This window comes from Sardina pilchardus, chromosome 9 (assembly GCF_963854185.1).
Source record: "Sardina pilchardus chromosome 9, fSarPil1.1, whole genome shotgun sequence".
NCBI lineage: Eukaryota > Metazoa > Chordata > Actinopteri > Clupeiformes > Clupeidae > Sardina > Sardina pilchardus.
This window is the reverse complement of record NC_085002.1, coordinates 8,060,447-8,082,599: the sequence shown is the minus strand read 5'-3', so window position 1 is coordinate 8,082,599 and position 22,153 is coordinate 8,060,447. Positions and strand designations below refer to the sequence as shown.

General features: G+C 47.7%; 2 protein-coding genes across 3 annotated transcripts in view; both read right to left on the bottom strand.

Annotated features, from left to right (window-relative positions):
- Window positions 1-918: 918 nt before the first annotated feature.
- LOC134092065 (solute carrier family 41 member 1-like) lies at window positions 919-17,224 on the bottom strand. 2 transcript variants are annotated; one of them, XM_062544867.1, is made up of 10 exons: window positions 16,965-17,224; window positions 10,318-10,425; window positions 9,683-9,754; window positions 8,965-9,109; window positions 8,536-8,682; window positions 7,841-7,985; window positions 7,489-7,568; window positions 4,402-4,536; window positions 3,786-3,934; window positions 919-2,639 (listed from the first exon to the last, which is right to left on the bottom strand). In XM_062544867.1, the coding sequence occupies exons 1-10, from the start codon at window positions 17,070-17,072 to the stop codon at window positions 2,466-2,468; spliced, it is 1,263 nt and encodes a 420-aa protein (XP_062400851.1). In that variant the 5' UTR covers window positions 17,073-17,224; the 3' UTR covers window positions 919-2,465. The 2 variants fall into 2 exon arrangements, with proteins under 2 accessions (XP_062400851.1, XP_062400850.1); XM_062544866.1 differs by lacking the exon at window positions 16,965-17,224 and adding an exon at window positions 10,933-11,808 and having other exon boundaries at window positions 920-2,639.
- Window positions 17,225-18,054: 830 nt separating this feature from the next.
- The window catches only part of LOC134092597 (cytosolic 10-formyltetrahydrofolate dehydrogenase-like), a 13,988-nt gene continuing 9,889 nt past the window's right edge, over window positions 18,055-22,153 (bottom strand). Inside the window, exons 16-23 of the mRNA XM_062545580.1 lie at window positions 22,099-22,153; window positions 21,903-21,996; window positions 21,372-21,471; window positions 20,855-20,953; window positions 20,143-20,308; window positions 19,737-19,842; window positions 19,202-19,401; window positions 18,055-18,724 (exon numbers count right to left, since the gene is read on the bottom strand). The exon at window positions 22,099-22,153 is cut by the window's right edge and continues 33 nt beyond it. Of these exons, the coding sequence (XP_062401564.1) occupies window positions 18,669-18,724; window positions 19,202-19,401; window positions 19,737-19,842; window positions 20,143-20,308; window positions 20,855-20,953; window positions 21,372-21,471; window positions 21,903-21,996; window positions 22,099-22,153 (876 nt within the window). The 3' untranslated portion in view covers window positions 18,055-18,668. The remainder of the gene's footprint in view (window positions 18,725-19,201; window positions 19,402-19,736; window positions 19,843-20,142; window positions 20,309-20,854; window positions 20,954-21,371; window positions 21,472-21,902; window positions 21,997-22,098) is intronic.

Sequence of the window (22,153 nt, the reverse complement as noted above, 5' to 3'; positions counted from 1 at the left end):
GGGGGGGGGTGCAATCTTTCTGTGGTTACTGTATCACGCCACTCGTGAACACAGTGTGGTTTAAAAGCAGAAGCCAGCACAAATTAGTCAAGTACAATGTGTGTGTGAGTGCGTGCGTGTGTGTGTGTGTGTGTCTGTATGTGTGTGTGTGTGTGTGTGTGTGTGGTGGTGGTTCTGTGTGCATAACTGTCAGGCTGTGAGAGGCCAAAGCCCTTTGAAACGCAAGAGCCCCTCACACTTGTGCATGGTTCCCATCGCTCATGTTGTGCGCTGTGTACAGTTCACAGGTCACGGGGCTGAGCCGTACACGGCAGCACGTAGAGCCCTCACCACAGGTTAGTTCAAGGTCACAGCTCCTGTCAATCACCCTGCCTCGCACCAGATGGTCGCGGCGCGCTCTGACTCGGCATCAATAAATCATGGCCATTGAAGAACACTGGGCCTTGAACTCCAGGCCGTTAAAAACGTACTTTTGTGGTCATGCCCTCTACAACAGAGATCCCCTGCGCCTCTTGAGAAATGGGTGCAGTTGGAACACGTGCTCTTTCTACGGTGACAGTTGAAATAATTGCAACGCAGTGAGTGTAAGCATGTGTGCGAGTGTGTGTGTGTGCGTGAGGGAGAGAGAGTGAGTGACAGGGTTCCTACTCTAAGTCAAATGTAAAATTCCATGACTGACTGTAAATTGTAAACTGCTACAACACAATTCCATGAATTTCCATGTCTGGAATATGCATGGAATGGACTTTCTAAATTCCATGATATTGCAGAAATTCCATGACCTGTGGGAACCCTGGTGTGTGTTTGTGTGTGTGTGTGTGTGTGTGTGTGTGTGTGTGTGTGTGTGTGTGCGCATGTGCGCTTTTTACCATGTGTCTGTGGACTTTAGGGCACACACATAACCCTGATGGAATGCCCTTGCATGTTCCAGAGAGAAAGAATCCCCTCTGAAAGAAGCATCCATCTACTTCTATTCTCATCCTACCCAGCATGCATCAGGCTCGCTTTGAGTACAGGAAATGCCACGGAGATAAGATAAGACCTTCCTCCTATGGGGCCGGAGAACAACCACTACAGTACAACTGGCACATTTATTGTCAGTCCCACAGCACAGAATGCAGTACAGTGCAGCAAGACAAGCTTTGCATGCTCCAAGTCTTTGAGTAGTAATTGTTTGAAGCCAGCCTTGTTTGATGGAGACATAGCTAGCTCAGTGCATATTCATAGTCATATAGTAACAGCATGTGCACATTATTAGAATCAAACCCAGTGCAGATGAAATTGCATATAAGTATGTTTTTTTCCGAGAGAACATGCACTATTTTGCAACATACAGTACGATGATATGACTTGAATGTTTAAAAAGCTTTATCTTGAAAATATTGAACTCTCCCACAATATCTAAACATGTCCATAGGCCATGGATCAATACTTTGGCAGTATAGTGCATTATCTTATTACAGTCAACTCAATGACATCAGAAACTACAGGATACAAGAAAGAAAAGCGTACATGACTGGATGGCGGACTATCAAAAATATTCTGACCTTCTATGTTAGTTCTAGAAAAATACTTGCTCGCTTGAAATTAAAATAGTATACTCTGATTATAGACTATGTCTACTTTCTCATCTGACAGGGATGGTTGACATTTTAAAGCAGTAGCTACACACGTGCTCACACACTTTTGCCCATAACATACACCATTATTGCTTCAATACTGTGCATTGACACTGTAAGCATTTACAACAAACTCGGTTGCGATTTTCACAAATTCTCGACAGGACAATGGAGTTAGCATTGCTGTACAATACTTAGCTGTAGAGCGTATGTGCTAACACCTTACACTAGGCAGTGGACTGGATACACCAAGCTTGTCTATAGCCTGCACAACATATCATAGAGTATATATTGTATATTTGCCTGTGACGAGCATTGTGGCAGATCATGTAGCATCTGGTGTCGTGGTGCTTCTCCCATGTGTCGTCCTCTGTCGCAGCAAAAGCTTGTGTCCGGTGCCTCCGCGTGAGCAGTGGGCATCAGGGGCGATGCGGACGCTGATATCGGGACTGTCCACTAGGAAGCGTTCATTTGGCGGAGGAGGGGGGCCAACGTTATCTGGACTGGTGCTCTTCTGCTTAGGTAGACACCAGCAACTGTTCTCCAGTTCCATTTATTCACTTTCTTGTTTTCTTTCTCATCTTTTACTCCCTCTCTTCTCTCTGTGGCTATTGCCAACTCCTCTCTCTTTCTTTCTTTCACAGTGACCTACTATCTTTCTTTCTCTCTCTCTTTCTCTCTCTCTCTCTTACTGTCTTGCCAACACTCCTCTCTCTTTCTTTCTTTCTCTCTCTCAGTCACCTTCTATCTCTTTCTTTCTCTCTCTTACTGTCTTGCTCTCCTTGGCTATTTCTCCCAAAGGTTTCTTCTCCTCCTCCATCTCTCCATCTTCAGTGGCGCCCCCTCTCAGGGCTTGGCCCCCTGGGTCATCAGCACCACCCAGAAGCTGAGGGCCAGGAGGCTCGTCCCCAGCAGGTCCCCCAGCGCCGTTAGGTACGGGATGGAGAAGTTATCGGGGTCCAGCCCCCGGCTCCACATGCCGCGCACCATCAGGTCCGCCAGATACAGCAGGATCACCACCTGACCACCCAACAACAACACACACACACACACACACACACACGCACACACACACATACACGCACACGCAGACGCACACATACGCACGCACGCACGCACGCACGCACGCACGCACGCACGCACGCACGCACGCACGCACGCACGCACGCACGCACGCACGCACACACACACACACACACACACACACACACACACACACACACACACACACACACACACACACACACACACACACACACACACACACACACACACACACACACACACACACACACACACACACAGACCATTATTATTACATTACACAGTATATTACTATTTGTCAACAGTATACTACAAAGCCATTTAGCAAGTTTACATAGTAGAGTGAGTTAACTGATCTGTTCTGGTTAGTTTGGCAGACCGCTGGTACCATGTGGGCCTGATTTACATGGTTGTGTGTGTGTGTGTGTGTGTGTGTGTGTGCGTGCGTGCGTGCGTGCGTGCGTGCATGCGTGCGTGCGTGCGTGCGTGCGTGCGTGCGTGCGTGCGTGCGTGCGTGCGTGCGTGCGTGCGTGTTTGCGTGCATGCGTGTGTGCGTGCGTGTGTGTGCGCGTGTGTGTGTGCGCGTATGTGTCAAACATGTGGCTTTCATTTAGTGAGAGCGTGCTTGGATAGGATCGGACAGCTTTTAGAAACAGTAAACGCTTTATTAGTCCTGTACCCTCCGTAAGCAGCCTGGCCTTTGTTTATTTCTTCAGGATACGTCCAAACTGCTGGGGTCCAAAGCGCATGAGTCACGCTGACTCCCTGATGCTCCCCGCAGAACATAATGTTAAGGATACTGTCAAGAGTGTGTGTGTGTGTGTGTGTGTGTGTGTGTGTGTGTGTGTGTGTCTGTGTCTGTGTGTGTGTGTGTGTCTGTGTGTCTGTGTGTGTGTGTGTGTGTGTGTGTGTGCGTGTGCGTGTGCGTGTGTGAATGCTAATGTTTCTACAGATCACATAGTGTACATATCAAGCACTGTACATGCTGTACATTCCAAACATCCATAGCGCAGCTTAATCTCAATCTAAAGTCATGGAGGTGACCTAAAACATAGCTGTCCAGAGCTGAGCTGACCGACACATGAACGTCCATCTCGTTGGTGAGGAAATGAAAGGACTGACCTGTAGGAGGGCAGCGCACAGGTAGCAGCAGGTGAAGGTGGGTGTGATTGACGCATGGCCACCCTGGAACAGGTAGATGGTGTAGAGAAACAGCAGGTGACCTGGGACCACCAACACCATGAGAACTCGCGCTGAGGTGGAGTTCACTCCTACAGGTGTACAGCAGAGTGAGTGAGAGGAGCTTTAGCCAAATACAGGCAGCTCACAGACCACAGACCACACACACACACACACAGACAGACACACACAGCATGAACTTAATTTCAACTATGCAGATCTACGCCAGAGTAGTTACAAAAATATTCCAACAGTAATACTCCATAACATTCCATAACAGCTCTTCCAAGTACTTGCTTTAAGAGTGTACACACACACACACACACACTTCGGCTTGATTGACATGAAGTGTTTGGGTGCTTGTTTACCCCAGTTGTCTTTCAGTAGTGTCTATAAACGTTCAAATCAGTGTTCTCTTGAGTAGCCCCTAGCTGACTGTCAGTATTGAATAGAGTGAGACTCTTGCTAGAGATGTCAGTTAAGCTGTCTGTGTCCCACCCTCCTGCCTGCCCCAGAGTTGAGGTGCACGTTCGGCCTCGATGGGCCCTGACCTACTGACCTGACGTGCAAAAGGTCACGCAGGGGTCAGGCCACTGCTGCCTCATGTTGTGGGGCAGGACCCCCGGGACACTCCAGAAGTGCAGGTAGGTGGAGATGCGGCTGGCCTGGATGCCCACCAGGTTTCCCCCGACCCCTATGGAGAGAGAGAGAGAGAGAGAGAGAGAGTGAGGGGGAGAGAGGGAGAGAGAGAGAAAGAGAGAGAAATAAAAGACCTTGCGAAAGAGAATGATGAAAGTGGCCATGTTCGACACTGCAAAACACAGCTGACAGGTGCTTTTGTTCGACAAAACAACGTTGATATTCTATGAGGCAACAAGTCTGACACGATGCAAGTTGTGTGTGAGCATCTGCATGGAGAGCAGAGCCGAGCAGAGCTGCAGCATGAAAGAGCATCTCCTGGAGTCCTCCAGCCATGGTGCTTGATCAAAGTGAAGGGGATTTCTTGGCGTCGCCTCCTTCCTCTCCTCTTGTTCCCTTGTTTCCTCGCCTTTATCTTTGAGTGCCTTTTTGCTCAAGGAGACAGGCAGGTGGTCTCCAGCATAATGAAAGCTCTAATTTACGGAAACACTATTCTGTGATCAACGTTTCGTTTTGTTTTTCAAAAAGCCAAAAGGCCCCCCCCATCCTTCATGCATTTTAGAAGGCGTTTGGAAACTAACCCTTTGAAGTGCAGCGCAAGGGCAAATCCTGTCAGGTTTCCTTCCTCATTCCATTTCATTACTTGTGCTCTTCTGTTGGCCTTTATTTTTACTCAAACAACATGGAGGGGGTTTCCATGAGAAGTTCTGAAGAGAGCACTTTAAGAACGCATGATTGAACAGTCTCTATGTCGGCGTGTCAGATTCACAGCCAATTAGGCCATTCACTCCAATCCCAACTTGCTCTGATCCCTTCGTTTTCTTTAACCCTCAACCCCCCTAGCCGATCTCTTTACATATACACGCAGTCTCTTTGTGTATTTAGTATCCAAAGCACTTTGCCTGACATGACATGACCATAAATGCTTAGTGTCATTGCTCTGACAGTGCGGGGAAGCTATCCATAGCAAACATGTTTCTCCCTGTAGCTCCTATTAAAAAATCAGAGCACTCAAGTTTCCCCCGACTGCTGCACAAGCATAAACCGTAAAACCCAGTTGAGAGGCATCTTCCCACGGAGGGACAGGCTTCCTGCGCAGCGGAGCAGGTCCGTACCTGCCATGCTCTCTCATCCATGGCATGTGTTGCCATCGCTGCATCCCGCCGATGATGAATAATTCAGAGTTGCCAGAGCCAGTGATCCGCAGTGAGGCGTAGGAGGGGGCGCGCTGGGGCGTCCAGTGCACACAGATGGCCATGAATGAGGGTTGCTATTCACATGGGCGCTTTCCCAGCGGGCCTGTGATCAGGGAAGCTAGTGCTCTCTCTCTCTCTATCTCTCTCTCTCTGTCTCTCTGTCTCTCTCTCTCTCTCTTTCTCTGTCTCTCTCTCTCTGTCTGTCTGTCTCTGCCGAACTCTGTCATTCATAACGACTGGCGCAGTGGTCCACGATTCCCGGGACACTACAATGCAGGCACACACACACACACACACACACACACACACACACACACACACACACACACAGGTGTAGACACACAGACACAGAGTGTTGCAATGTTAAACAATTATTGAGTAATCAACTGACTTGATGTTTACAGAAGCAGGGGATGGAGAGGACAGGTCCTCTCTCTCTTTCACTCCCCCTCTCTCATTCTTCCATTCTGTGACATTCTTACAATTTTTCTTTGCATCCAACCCTGTTTCTCTCCCTATCTTTCTCTTTTCCCTGTATGGCATTCACTCACTCTCTCCCTGTCTCACACACACACACACACACACACACACACACACACACACACACACACACACACACACACACACACACACACATGTTTGTATTGATGTCCACGCCACTCATTAACTCCATTACATGGCCTCCCTGTCCACTGGAGCTGGCGTAATGAAGGATGAACCCTGCCATGAGTAAGAGGATTACAGACCCTACATGCACATGAGACACATTAATGGGGCACAACAGGAGCAGGAGCTATCAGAGGTGATCTGAAGGATGACAAAAGGATTTATGACCAGGGGGGAAAAAGGCCCTTGCAACAGACTTAGGAGGAACTGCAAGGAAGCGTTAACTGCAAAGCAAGAAAGGATGAGTCAGTCGAGAGAGAGAGAGCACAGATCAAATGGGGATTTAACAAAAGAGACAGAGTGAGTGAGAGAGAGAGGAAGGGAGGGAGGAGAAGAAGAGAGGTAGAATGAATAGCAGAGCCATCATACTTCCTTATTGAAATTCTCATAAAAGCGCTGGATTTGGAGAGCATTTTGAGGAAATCAGAGGGAGACAGGATCTGGCTATTCAAAGCAGACGGGAGCTTTACCTAAATCTCCCTCTCTACCCCTCTCTCCCTCTCTCTCTCCCTTCCTCCCTCATCTATTTTGTTATTCTCCACCACCAGCTCTCCTTCTTCCGTTCTTCTTCCAAGTCCTGACAAATCTTTGTCTAAAAGTGTAAAAAAGCATTCTTCCATCCCCACTCATTTGCTTCAACCAGCAGAATGGGTGGCACTAGAGGGTTGCTGGTTAGGTCTCTTGAAATGGGACCTCCCTGAGCAGTTCTCTCTTATTCTCCACCACACATGCCATCAAAGACCCGGACTCAGAGGAGATCTGAATAACTGTTCGGAAGAATTGAGGACAGGCTGACGGGACAATAGAGCTGTTTTTAATTTCTCATCATCTTCACATCAAAATTTGGTATGGCAACACTCCCATAAATAATGATGAAAAATAACTGTGATTCATTGGGGTTGTTGGGAAATATATCATTGAGCAAAGGAGTTTTTTCACATAATTCAACACACCACTCAAAAGCATTCTTACTGGTTCTTGTTCAAATTGAGCAGTTGAACCATCCATTTCAATATTCGAAATAAACAGTATTTTCTGTACTTCATATTGGAACAACCCAAAAATAATATCCAAAACAACTTTGAAAGTCAGTGAGATGAGAAGTGTTACAGAGGGACGAGGAAGCCAAGAGTCTGCACACGTACCATTAATGACCGGAGTGAAGACCGCCATGCCCTCAAAGTTTGGATCGCTCATGGTCTTATCCAGTATCAGCCCACCAATGCTGTGAAGAGACAACAAACACAGAGCACAGCCTCATCAAAGATCGGAGTTAGTGACCTGCAAGGAGAAGAAAGCAGCCACCAAGCAAATACTATAGAGGAAAGGAAGCAGAGGTGTGATATTCAGAGAAGATACTTTGGACTATAATGGGCTGTTTCCAAGGATAAAGTCCTATAGAAAATTAAAGAAAAAGGACGCTATGAAAGGGAAACTGGCTGAATGAATGTCTTGCCCTGCCCTCTGATAGTTCTGTATAGGTTGTCAAGGTGCTACCTGCTGATTGACATGGCCATAATGACGGGCTGCCACCCGGATCGCAGCACCTCCCTGATTGGTGGGCTGCTGCGGATGACGACCAACCAGAGAGGGATTAGAGACAGGAAGAAGCCACACACGATGGGGGACAGGTACCACATCTCTGGGAAAGAGAAACATATCCGAGATGTTAGTGAGACGTTCTCTTACACTTCAGCTCACAACATCTGTGTTAAATCTCCATCCTCTCATCCAGCACATTCCCTGGAATCCCCACTGTGTAACACATTAAACTGGCATTTAGTCAAGGAAGGCTTAAAGTTGGCTAACTTGGGAAAGAACGCCAAAGAAGACACCAAATCCAGCATTAAGTTTGCCAGGCAAATACCCAGTGTGATTTGCCACCTAGTGGCCACCAAAGAAACAATTTGATTGATTTAGTCATCTTATGGAAAGAAAATCAGCTTTTGGCAGAAAACTCAGATAGTAGGAATGGCTGCTCTATCGGCTTGTCAAAAGTAGACTTTTACGGTTTAACAAGCTGATGCAGTAGGCCTACTGTTGCAGTCAATCATGTCGGCCATGTGCTGTCGGCCAAGTAGAAATAGCTCTGATTCTGCCAATTCAGACACTGGCATGCCTTTTCCCAATGGGTCAGTTGGAATGAGAGGAAACAGGAAACAGGCTGTTCGTGTGCAGTGCATCTGCCTGACCTTTAACCTGGAAGAGGAAGCTGCTGACCCCAGCCAGTAGAGAGAGGGTGATGAGGTCCCCAAGGCTGGCAGCGATAGGGGTGGCTACGTTGTCGGGGTTGATGCCAACCTTCCGTGAGCCAATGATCACTCCGATCATCACCAGCCCTACAGAAGGATTGGTCAGGATTGGTTTGGCGAATTTAGTCCTTCATCATGAGATAGGGCTGCAATAGAGGCTGTGCTGATGTTGTGTTCTGGTTTGTGTGTGTGTGTATGTGTGTTTGTGAAAGAGAGAGAGAGAGAGAGAGAGAGAGAGAGAGAGATAGAGAGAGAGAGAGTGTATGACGTAATTGGTAGCTTGGCCAGAGACAGGGCTACAATATAGGCTGTGCAGGTGTGTGTGTGTGTGTGTGTGTGAGTTGTGTAGAGAGGGAGGCCTTAACTCACCCAGAGAGAGGGCTGCGATGAAGGCGGTGCTGACGCTGCTAGCACAGAGCACGGCCGCATGATCCAGCTGGACGGCCCCCCTGCCCACCGCTCCCAGAGCCACCGCCCCCACTGCCGCCAGCAGGCCCACCACCGTCGCCTGCACCTGATGCAGAGATGGGGGGATACAGAGAGAGAGAGAGAGAGAGAGAGACAAACAGATTAAAGCACAGAGGAAGAGAGAGCCAGCAAGAAAAATTACAGTCTAATAAAAGATTGATTAAAAGATTAAATCACCAATTGTACAAGAGGTTTGTGATGAGATGTGAACATTTATTAAATAGTTTCTCTATAGCAGACAGCATCAAAGATTTAGAGAGCATTTCTCTCAAGGAGTAGCCAAAATTCTTTGCTCTCAGTTGTGAGTGCTCTCTCACGTTAACAGCCAGGCCTGGATCCAGTCCCATGCATTTTACAGCACCCAAGCTGAGGGCGGGAATGGAGTTTAGTGTGCGTGAGTAACGGAAGGAAAGAGTAACGAGTGAAAAAGGTGAAAGGTAGTACGACAGCGGCGCAGTGGGAGAGCTCCTTTGAAGTGTGCTAATAATTTTAGCGTAACCTTTAGCACAGATAGTTACAAGCACAACGTTGACGCTTTCCCATGAGAGGACTTGGTCGCCCCCTGGTGGAATCAGTATGTCGATACATTGGCCAGAATCAGCTCTACAATCAACAGTACCTGAATGAGAGCCAGATTGCTGCACACCATTCTCCACTGCTGCTTTGGGTCATCCAGCTGCCCTGTGTTGGCCTAAGAGGGACGGAGGGAGGAGACGAGAGTTCCAAGGAAACAAACAAAGAGAGAAGGGGTTTAAGGGTATGTCTGGATGAATGTCTAATGCTTTTGGCTCAGAGTTTTGTTGACACTGGAACAGCCTCTTGGTCTCGGATTCTGGAAGCAGTAATTCATGTACAGCAAGACCTGTGTTTTTGAAACCGCATAGTGTCAGAGGGGTGAACACTTTCAGAGATAGCTGTGATTAAGCACTGCTGCTGTAATGATAACAGTAGGCCTACATTTCTAAATGACTGTGTGGTGTGTGTGTGTGTGTGTGTGTGTGTGTGTGTGTGTGTGTGTGTGTGTGTGTGTGTGTATGCGTGCGCGCGCCCTTCATGAGCATTGTGTCAGAGCCTTCACAGTTGGTTACAAGCTTGTATTGTTGTGAGTAAACACAGTGACAGTTCAGTTACAGTCCCAAAACGCGCAGTTCTGTGTACGCTGTACTAAAAATCTGCACATAGCAGGAAATAGTGGTGGTACCGTCTCAGAGTATACCAGAGTCTGTGTATATGTAACACACAATGCCTCCTTACTGCAGTAGAGAGTCGGGAGGCCAGGGTCATCTCCAGGTTCCCCTTCAGTCCCACCAAAGCAGGCACCAAGATAAACACCTCCGAGATCTCCTTAAAGACGTCCCAGTGCTACAGGGAAAAACACACAGAGACGGCCATGTTCGTCACCGTGACCACAAAACCCGCTCTGTTCGTCCACTCTCAACCTGTGTTGCTCGTGTATGATAAGACAGTTGGAGGAGTTCACACACACTGACTGGACGCCGACCATAAAGATCCCCAGTGAGTCTCCAGGAAAAGTAAGCTCCATATCCCACCCCCACAAACACCCCTCTGTGGTCAGCTCTCTTGGAACAGACTCTGTTATGCTAAGGATGAATATATATTATGGACCTTGAAAAGCCAGGAAATACCTCCAGTCAGACAAGACAGCTACTCTCTGAAGAGCAGAAGTGGTATTTTTGAACAAATTGATTCATTTTGCACAATAGGCTCTGTTATTTATTTTTATCTCTTGTTCTCTCTCACAACACCACACTCACTCACATACACACACAGACACACACACAGACACACACACACACACACACACACACTGGACGGATGAGACACAGACGCCCACGTCATCATACATACTTGCACGGTGTCCATGAGCATCCCTGCCCCCACCATGCCCAGGCCGGCCAGCAGGTACGGCAGCAGCACCTGGGCGGCGATGTGAGTGGCCGTCTCGGGCACGTATCCCTCGGCGCAGCGCGTCAGCTTACAGGTGAAGCCCCGCAGTCGCCGGCCCTCGTAGCTGAGCTCCAGCTCCAGGTGGGTCACAGACATGGTGCACTCTCTCTCTCTCGACCCCCACCCCACAACTAGCCCATGTCTGCCCAGTGAAGTGAAGCTTCTCCCAGGGGAGGGTTCAGTCCTCAGACAACACCTACCTTCTCTGAGGGTTAATGTCTCTGGTCGTACCACTTATCCGTGGACATCTAAAAGGCTGTGAGTTTGTTCTCCAGTTTATTAGAAGAGGGTTGGAAAAGTGTCAATTGATGCTTATGCCGCTTCAGGGCAGAAGAAGGAGATGTTAAGGCTGAGTTCTAGAACATTCCACCGGGAGGGAATGAGAAATTGTCCATCAACTGTCATTCCCTCTCAGCTGAGAGAATTGGCCCTCGGCAAAACAAGATGGCTGCACTGACATGGCCACCGGGCAAAACAGAGCAGCTCCTGCTGTTTTTATGGACCCACCTGTCGAGTTCTCCTCGTCCTCATCTCTATTAGAGTCTCTTAGTTTATCTCAGCTTCTATCTAGATCGGTCTCTTTCTATCTCTCTCTCTCTCTCTGATGCCCGAGTGGGTGCAGCACAAAGATTAGAAGTTCTTATTGTTTTAAGATGTCCTTCAGCCTTGGCATGTCCTACAAGGACAAGAACACACCATCTAACACATACACGCACTTCTGACAAATAGACACACTTAAACAATGCTCTTATACTCTCTCACACACATAGACGCACATACACTCACTGCTCCCTTTTTTAAAAAAAAATGACTAAGATCGTTACCAGCCTTTTCCTCTCTCTCCCTCCCTCCCTCCACTCTTCCTCGTGTCCAGTTCTCTGTCGCTTCCTCTTCACAGCCTTCTTGACTCATGTTTATGTTTACTCACACGTCCCCAATCCTCTCCCAAACATTCCACATCTGTATTTGTCTTGTCTTGTGTTTCTTTTTTTTCCAAACTTGACCCTGGCCGTGCCTCAAAAACACTCCAGGCTTCAGAGAAATATGCAAGGAACCATCCTTTCCCCGCCTCTTCCTCTTGAGTCTCTCTTTTCTACTCCTCCTCCTCACACACCTGTCGTCTCTGTTTCTCTTCGTCGCTCCCTCGCCCGCCCCGTCCTCGGCTCACACTTCGCTCTTGAGGAGCTTGGCCACGGACAGGCTGCGGTGGAAGCCGCCTCTCTCGCGGGGTCTGAAGAGCGTCCTGGTGCGGTGGGACAGGGTCACCCAGAAGGCGGCCAGCCTCTTCTCGGCCGTGTGCTGCTGCCGCTGCCGCCGCTCCACCGCCACTGCCGCCGCCGCCGTCTCCGTGTTGGTGCCCACGCTCTGCTGCAGCTCGCTCGTCATCGTCCGCCTGCCGCCACTGATGTCCTTACCGAGCACCGTTCACCTCCGGTCCTGTGCCGCGGGCATCATCATCATCCGTGCCCCTGTGAGTGTGTGTGTGTGTGAGTGTGAGTGTGTGAGTGATAGAGAGTGAGAGTGCGTGAGAGAGTGTCAGAGTGAGAGAGTGTGTGTGAGAGTGAGAGAGTGTGTGTGAGAGTGAGAGAACGGGAGCCAGTCTGTGTGTGTGTCTCTCACACCTAATCATGTGCTGTGTGCAGGCTGGTGTCTCCCCTTCTCTGCAGTTCCCCGGGCTGACTTTGGTCACACAGCGGATCTGTGGACGAGTGCGGGCTCCAGAAGCTTCTCTCTCTCTCTCTCTCTCTCTCTCTCTCTCTCTCTCTCTCTCTCTCTCTCTCTCTCTGTCTGTCTGTCCTCACGCTGCGTGTTGCTCCGAGTCAGACGGAGGGAGGATGACAGAGTGCAGGTGCCGTGCTCTGCTCTGCTCTCAGATGACGAGTGCCTGCCGGGCTGAATGCACCCCTGCGTGGTAAATTTTGACGCTCATGGTGACGTGTTAAGTGTGTGAGTGTGCGTGCGTGTGTTTCTGGACAGTGCTTTGCTCACCGTGCAGCAGTATGCGGGGTGACATTGAGTGCGTGCGTGCGAGTGTGTGTGTGTGTGTGTGTGTGTGATGATGCAGGTGTACCTGCTCTTAACGCATTGTGGGTGGGGGAGAGGGGAGGGGTGGTCCTCTGAAACAAGACATCTCTTTTGTTCTCTCCCTCTCCCCCCCTCTCTCTCTCCCTCTCCCTCTCTCCCTCCCTCTCTCTCACCACCTGTGTAGAGGAGCCCAGCAGGCAGAGACACAAAGGACCTCTCCTCTATCCAGCTCCTCTCCTCCTGTCTGCTCCTGTTGTCCTACATCTCATCTCCCTGCAGCCTGAAACATTTCATTTTGATGTGCCAAGCCTCCCAAGAGCAATCCACAGGCAATCTGCTCAGGTCATCAATCAATGCACAGACCCTGGACTGCCCTGACAGGTGGAGAGAGAAGGTAGGGTGTGGGGGGAGGCAAAGATTGAGAGGGCACTTTCTATGTTCATCTGGGTATTTTATTAGAGCATGTAATATCGTATGACTTTACCAATATACCTGCATCTATTAGCACCCAATTCAACCCCTGCATGCTTAGGAAGGTGATTGACAGGGTCAGTGGTCGATTGACCATTTGCTGAAACCCCAGGACAGTACTGACCACAACGTAGCCAGAATACCATGCACTCAAGGCTACAGGTGGCAGCGGCTGAATTGTCCACTGCAGTGACTGATTGAAATAGGCTGAGGTACACCACGCCAGTTATGCAACCATAGAAATATGCTTACATCATCTCCTCTCATCATCACTGTCAGGAATTATAATTTGGAACAATAAAAGAAATGGCCATATATGACAACTGAGATTAGAGACAAGAGTTATGGATGTCCCATTGGTATGAAAAACAAGCCAGACAATCATTGTATGAAATATTTTGTCTAGTTGAATTAAAGCATGACTAATACTCCTTGATTGGAAACAGGCATATCTACGGACATTATCTTGTCTTTCTCCTCCAGTCCCTCTTCCTCTCAGCTAGAGGACGACTAGAGGACAGACACCATGACTCAGCAAAAATATGTCCCTGATGTCATCTCTCTCTCTATCTCTCTATCGCCTACTCTCTTTCAATCTCCCCCTCTATATCACACTTCTGTTCGTCTTCTGTTCTCTTCTCTATATTGCTGATGTTGGCGTCTTTATTTCTCTCTCTCTCTCTCTCCAGGTAAGACTGGGGTGGTGGAGCTATTTGTGTTTCCACAGCCCTATGAGGTGTGACACATCATTACCTGCCCTCACCCCCTCCCACTGAACACACACACACACAATAGCACAACGAGGTTTCATGACATTCTCTTTTTACTCCCTCTCTCACTTTTTACTCTCTCTCGCTGTCTCTTTACTCTCCCTCACACACACGCACATACACACACACACACACACACTAGCCAACAAGGTTTCATGTTATTCTCATTTTGTCCTTGCCCTCTCTCTCTCTCTCTCTCTCTCACACACACACACACACACACACACACACACACATCCTCCACTGCACTCCTGTTTTTATTAGCTGATGTCATTTCCCTCCCCTGTTGAGCCAGCTGTGGGCTCATGCCATCTTTTTGTTTTCTTCAGCAGGCTGATAACCATACCACTCTTTGGCACCACATCCTGATAGCCATACCACTCTTTGGCACCACATGCTATTTAAAATGAGGATGGGCCAACAACAGCAGCTGCCTACAGGGTGCAAGTTTGTCTCGATAATCTGCAGATTTCCTGCAGCTGAATATCTCCCAATGAATTCTGGAAATCAGAGCGTCGCTGCACAGCCAGAGCCTCCAGCTGCACTCCACAACGCATTTATGTCTTTGAAGAGGCCAGGCAACTGCGTCAGCGCCCATTCAGTCCCACCATTTGGGCTCCGTCCAAAACGCGATGTTATGTCTGGTTTATGAATCTGGTCAGGCTCCACTTCCACGGTGAGGGCTCGTAATTGAAGCGCCACATCCACGGCTGTGCCGCTCTCTGCACGTGAACGCACTGCAAATCTGCACAATAGCTCAGTGGCTGACTGTGCAGCAGTGCTAATCGCAACCATCACAGCAAACACATCAGGAGGAATTCAGTCAAGTCATGCTGTTGCTCTCACGTCCCCTCAAATGTCTCCTTTTGCCCAAAGGCTTTTATGTACCCGTAGAAAACAAAACCTTGTGATATATTGAATTGGTGTGTCAAAAACAGCTTTGGGCTCCTGAAATCATTTTTTCAGTTTACTGTTCATGGCACAAAGGCTTTAGATATCTGCAGGCAAACTGTTTTGTTTTGAAGGACACAATTTATGGTCCACATGTCCAACCTGACAGCCCCGTTCAGTGATGAATGAAGTTTACTCATGCAACGCTGACAGTCCTCTGAGAGGCCAGCGCGACGTAAATTAAGACACGCTTCTGGAGGTGTAGTGCGAGATGCTTATGGCTGTAGCCTGTCCTGCGTGGTCTGGTGTTATGTACACCGTATATCACAGGCTGCTTTTGGCAGCTTTAGCTCGAGCGACCGTCTTGAGCGAAGAGCACAGCCGAGGGACACAACAAGCCCCAGCTGGTTTATTATTCAGAGCTCGTCTTGGCTGGGAGCACACAGGAACGGTCAACATTGTCCTTGTGATTACTGCTGCTGTCCCTTCTGAGGAGAATGACTTCGGTGGCATCAGGTGAAAGGAAGAGACGAGCGACGCATGAATGAGGAATCATAAAAACACAAGTGATCACACTTCATTTTGATGGTCCCTTACAGACTATTAAATGCACAGATTAGAAACAACACTGTCTACTGACACTCTGTTAACTGAAGTCAATGTAAGGGACTGGGTTTGGTTAAGGCGATGTTCAGTAAACAACCAGAAACACTAACACTAACATTTCAACAGTCCGTTGAAATGAAGTGTTATCAATTATATTGAATTCTGCATGGAATTCCATAATTTCATCACCACTTAAATTCCTAAGAAAATATTGCTAGAAGGCAACAGATTTAGCTGGGATAGGCGCAGAGAGTCTGTTGTGTGGAAAACTCAAGCCAATGCCTTACTCATTTCACCCAATCATAATGACAGGGCATTGGAACTGGAGTCCAAAGCGGCCATGATTCTGTCATAGCCTCTAAATCAGAAACATTGAGTATTGCCGTAAGGGAACATTTCCACTGGTACTATTTTCCTAAATGGTTTTTGAATCCACAAGTAACTGGGCCTGATTATCTGTCTTTTCATTTCAACATCATGTTTTCTTTAGTTGATCTTTATAATAGTCTAATTTATTTCTTGGCTGTTTTATTTGAAAATATGCGAGATGTGTCCTTCATAAAAGCTCTGCGAATGGTGGCTTGTTCATCAGCCAAGAATTAACAAGGTTTGAGATGTTAACAAATGAGTTGCATCAAATGATTTGTTGTGAAATAAAACTATTATACTAGTAGCTACAAACTGGATGATATATAAAATAGTGCTGTATTCCTCTCACGGCATAATAGAGCAAATGACTCTCTGACTGAGACAGATTGTTCATTAGAGTTGTATAACCTTATGGTCACTTTTTTAAAGGTCAACGTGACCATGCCCTTGGTTGTGCCATGCTGCAGAATAGATAAAACAAACGGACAGAAACTTGGAACCAAATCAGCTTATTTCTTATTTAACAGCATCTAGTACACGGCCCATGGCAATTAATGCTACCTATCATCATGAAAGTGACCGTCTACCATACACACAAACACAATATAACACATGTTGCATTTATACTGTACATGCAAACAGATTGTATGCATTCACATATCCACATACACATACATATACACATGCATACATTCACACATATACCCACACAAAAACACACATGCTCACAGAAACACACACACACACACACACACACACACACACACACACACACACACTCTCTCTCTCACACAAACCCACCTGAATTCCATCCAGCACCATTCCTGCGGTGACCATGCCCAGACCAGCAAGCAGATAGGGGAAGAGCACCTGGACACCGATCCTGAAGGGGGTCTCTGAGTTGACCATGCTGTCTACTCCAGGTCCTCTGTCTTTCTTCTCCTCTATGGCAGGAACAGGACAGACGACATGTGGCCACTTCCAACAGCGCAAACTGATCTCGGACCTGCTTCTCTCAGCTCCTCTTCTTCACCAAGCATCCTGAGGAGACACTAATAACAGGTCCTAGAACAGGTGTTTAGGGCTCAGAAAGACTACCTGCTTCAGTGTGGCAACACTGCAACATCCTGGATGGCTCAAAACACTCGTTTATCAGATAATCAACAGTCGGCGCAGCTGCATCTACCTTTGACCATCATTTCTAAGCTCAAAGGTATGTAGAGTGGGGGTGGGTGACATACACAACCACCCACCCTTATTCCACACCTACACTACTCTAAACAGCCAAGAGACAACGAAGGCTAAACATTACCTTCATAGGGTTTCTTATCTACAAGTGGCATTTCAGCATTTTCACATTTTCATAAGGTTCACCCTTTACTGACATTACAAACAAAAAAAGTCCCAATCTTTTCCTACTAGTGAGTCAAATTTATGGCAATTGAGTCCAGCAACATCAAAAGTATCAGTGCATGTTTTAAACACCTTTAGTGACATTTACAACTATCCAAAAACACAGGTTTTGTCATTTTCCCATGCCCACTTTCACAGCCTAACATGAGGCCTCTGTGGGCTTTGAGCATTTTAGTCATGGTCTTCAGGAGAGCACTCTCTTGGGGGTTGGCAGGGGATTGATGATGAATTAGATCAACTTTGATTGATGTACCCGAGTCGAGGCCAGAATAATAACCCTTGGTTGGACCAGACTCACACAGAATAGGCACAATGACAATAGAAATGCCTTGTTGTATTTCCCCAGTGGGAAAGTAGTCTTTTTAATGCTGCCAGTATGTAGTGAAATTGATCATAATCGCAATAAAGCCCCCACAGCCCCACAGCGGACCACTGGGGAAAATGACGAGGTCAGTGAAAATAAAACAAAGCACTAGAATTGTGTTAAAAGAGCGTTTATTCAAAAACACGCTGAGGTCCAATTTCCAGTTAGTGTGTAGATAGATGCATGAAACTATGTACCAGCTGTACTGATAGCTGTGCCACTAACTACAACAATAAAATCAGTTTTCCGCTTTCATGAGAAATAAAACTGTTGGCTTTGTGTTCACATTTTGCCGCAGACTTCACAATAAAAAAGCATTGAAATGCTGAAAATAAAGGCAACATATTTATATTAAATGCAGTCTTATTTTTCATTCAGGCAATTTGATTGCATAGAAATGTGGGTTTTAGCAAAAACCATGGGCACTTGACAGGATATATCAATTTGATATAAAGCTACAAGGTTTGGGATCTTTCCAAAGTAGGAAGTAGCCTGGTGATGCTGGTGATTAGTCTCATGCTATGTAAGAAAATAGGGAGTTAGCTTCAGTGACTAGTACATTTCACAGTTGATTTCTTCAATGCCTCTGATTACGCTATTGTTTGTCACAGACAGTACAAATGTCTTGTGTCTTCAGCGGGTCATTGTCACGGTAGAGACACCTGTGGACACTGGGTTGTTCCAGGTTGTTGTCTTCGTAGGAGTGAGTGTCCCTTGGCTCTCGGTGCTCAGTACTCGATGGTAACGGTTTTAGTCTTCAGGTACTCGTTCAACGCTTCTTGACCTGGTGAACACAATCAAACACAGGCAAAGGATTTCAGGATAGCAGGGGTCTTGTGTGATAACTGGACGTGTGTGTCGGTGACTTATTGAACTCTCTTCAGCTAGTCCCCTGATGTTGCACACTGTACCCTTGAATAAGGCACTTCATCTGCACCATCTCAGCCTGCCAAAGATTCCCGACGAGATGAGACGAGCCGCGACGTTCTAAAACCTTGCGACTGCGACTCAACATGTTTAATGCTCTGCGACGGCTTGCGACGGCTTGCAACTACGTGCAACTTCTAATTCACACCGCTGCAACTCAGTCTCGTCGCGTCGGGAATCTTTGGTGTGAATTGGGCTTTAGCCTTCAAGGCTAAACAAACTATAGAACTCCAGAACTTAGCTGTATGGAAAAGTACAAAACCATGTTTATACTGAAAAACAGATCGTGAGCCATGCAGTCAAAAGAGACGTGGATGATGTTTTCGGGCCTTACCCAGGTCCTTGCCGAATCCAGACTGCTTGAATCCGCCGAAGGGTGCTGCCACGTCTGTCTTGTTGTAGGTGTTGACGAACACAGTGCCGGCCTGGAGCTTCTCGCTCACATACAGGGCTTTGCTGACGTCCCGCGTGAACACTCCTGACGCCAGGCCGTACTCTGTGGCGTTCGCCCGCTGCAGCACGCCATCCACATCACTGGCAGACGAGGAGGGAGGGAGGGGGGGGGGCATGATAAAGATAAAGAGACAGGGAGGGGTGGATAGGGAGGAACATCATTATCAGGCCTTCCATATGCTCTCCCAAATGTGCAGCTTCTGTTCTCGCATGGTCTCTATACATTTCCCATCACATCTATAGGGGGGGCACAAGCTGCACAGCACCAGCACATCACTAACACAAGGCCATCTGAACAAAAGGGAAGCCTTGTTTTGGAGTTTTCTTATCTCATTGTCATTTTCTCTCCATCCTTCTCCCTTCGTGGCGCTGTAGTGTTTTAGATCAGGAGAGATTCTGAGACAGGTACTACTCACCCGTCCTTAAACTTGGAGATGATCATGATGGGCCCAAAGGACTCCTCCTTGGCGATGAACATGTGGTCCTCCACATCAGTGAACAGGGTGGGCTCAAAGAAGAACCCTGGCAGGAGAGAACAGGGGGACCACAGATAAGACCACTAGTGAGTCTCTCTCTCTCTCTTTCTCTCTCTCTCTCTCTCTCTCTCTCTCTCTCTCTCTCTCTCTCTACGGCACACATTCCCTGCTAATGAACTATTACGCAGACTGCAGTCTTTGTTTTAATAAGGTGACTTCTGTACTGCAGTGAGTGTACAAGTGTCTGTCTGTGTGTGTGTCTGTGTGTGTGTGTGTGTGTGTGTGTGTGTGTCTGCAGCGTGATGCAATGCACCTCGCCAGGTCCCCTGTGGTCAGGATGACTCACCTGGCCGGGCACACTGCTTGCCCCCGCACACCAGCCGCGCCCCCTCCTTCACGCCGGCCTGGGCGTACTCCACCAGCTTGTCCAGGTGCGCCTTGTGGTTCTGGGGGCCGTGGTCAGTCGAGCGGTCCAGAGGGTCTCCGATCTTCATCTTCTTCATCTCCTCCAGCTGCATAGACAGAGCACAATGGTACCGTGCTGTAGGAAGCCATGCAGGCACTTTGTTGTTTCTGTGCCTTTAAGAATTATGTTCTACCTACACATGTTCAGGAGATGTGTGCGCTCCTGTGTGTGTGCGCTCCTGTGTGTGTGTGTGCGTGTGTGTGTGTGTGTGTGTGCGTGCGTGCGTGCGTGTAGTCTTTGTGTGTGTGGTGTGTGTGTGTGTGTGTGTGTGTGTGCGTGTGTGTGTGTGTGTGTGTGTGTGTGTGTATGTAAGTGTGTGTGTCTTTAAGTGTGTAATTGAATGGCAGGCTGATGCTTTGGCCAAAGACAGCGGTGCCCTCTGGTGGCCAGTAACTGACAGTATCTTGAAATAATGCCACAATGATTACAGCTATGGCAAAAACAATACCAACTGTTAGTAAATATACCGCCACTTACATAATATAAACAAAACATAAATACTCTTATAAACATATGAATACATTGCCATTTTCCCAAACGGCCGTTAGAAATGAAACTGAAAAACGATGAGCCTTTCAGCCCCCATACGTACCACTCTCTGCACATATTTGTCGTGGAGGGACTGCTCCACAAAGAGGCGGCCCGCCGCGATGCAGTTCTCTCCTTTGTTGAAGAACACGGAGCTCATGCCCTGAGATTACACACACACAACAACACCAATATAGAGAGAGTGGGACATAAACACACACACACACACTCTCTCTCTCTCTCTCATACACACACACACACACACACACACACACACACATACACACATCGTAGCTGCTAGTGTATTTTTGCAGTGTGCACACTTGTTTTATTTTTTATCAGTGTCTGCCCCTATTTCGGAGTTCCAGACATTCACAGTAGGCTCTCTGTCTGGCTCAGATATGTGGTGGCCTAAGAGTGAACCTCTCCCATTCAGCAGCAATATGTGGAGGGAGTAAACAAGGACAGAAATAACCCACAGAATTGTAAGAGTCAAGAAGGGTTATGGGTCAACACAAAACTTGCTTGGGCCGTATGTGTGTGTGTGTGTGTGTGTGTGTGTGTGTGTGTAACACACTGACCATGCGCACAGCTTTGTCCAGATCACAGTCACTGAAGATGATGAGAGGAGACTTCCCCCCCAGCTCCAGGGACACCTTCTTCACATTACTGACTGCACAGCTGAGAACACACACACACACACACACACACATCAGTATTGGTACACATCACATCAAAAATCTTCGGCAACAATTAATATTTCATAAGAGCCTATTTGATAACCTCCAGATACTCTGTCCTCTCATTAGTCATCTAAGCAGTTAATATCCTATGATTACACATCTTACTTTTGAGCCATCTTACTTTTACCAACAGTTGTCCTGACAGCTTTTCAGACTGTAGACGCCATAACAGCATATGGCATACCGTACGCTACTAAGAGGTCACAGCATCATATGCACTGGCTATAGAGACATGACCCTGTTAAAACACTGACTGGTATAACGCCATCTGACACCATATGACATCCGCTAAGACACAAGGTTATACAGTATTAGTCTTATGAAGCTGTACATCAACGTCTTAAAAAGTCCAAGTTCAAGTTCACTTACCTCTTCATGATCTGTTTGCCGATCTCTGTGGATCCAGTGAATCCTAACTTACGAACGTCAGGATGGTCGGACATTCGCTGACCCACCAGAGCACCTGAGGAAGAAAAGGGTTTAGTGTGTTTTAGAACGGTCCTGAAGCGGGCAGACTATAGAGGAGGGCAGGAGGAGGAGGGCAGTGGCCATTGTCTGGAGATACCTGATCCTGGGAGGATGTTCACAACTCCCTTGGGGAAGCCCACTCTCGCTGTCAG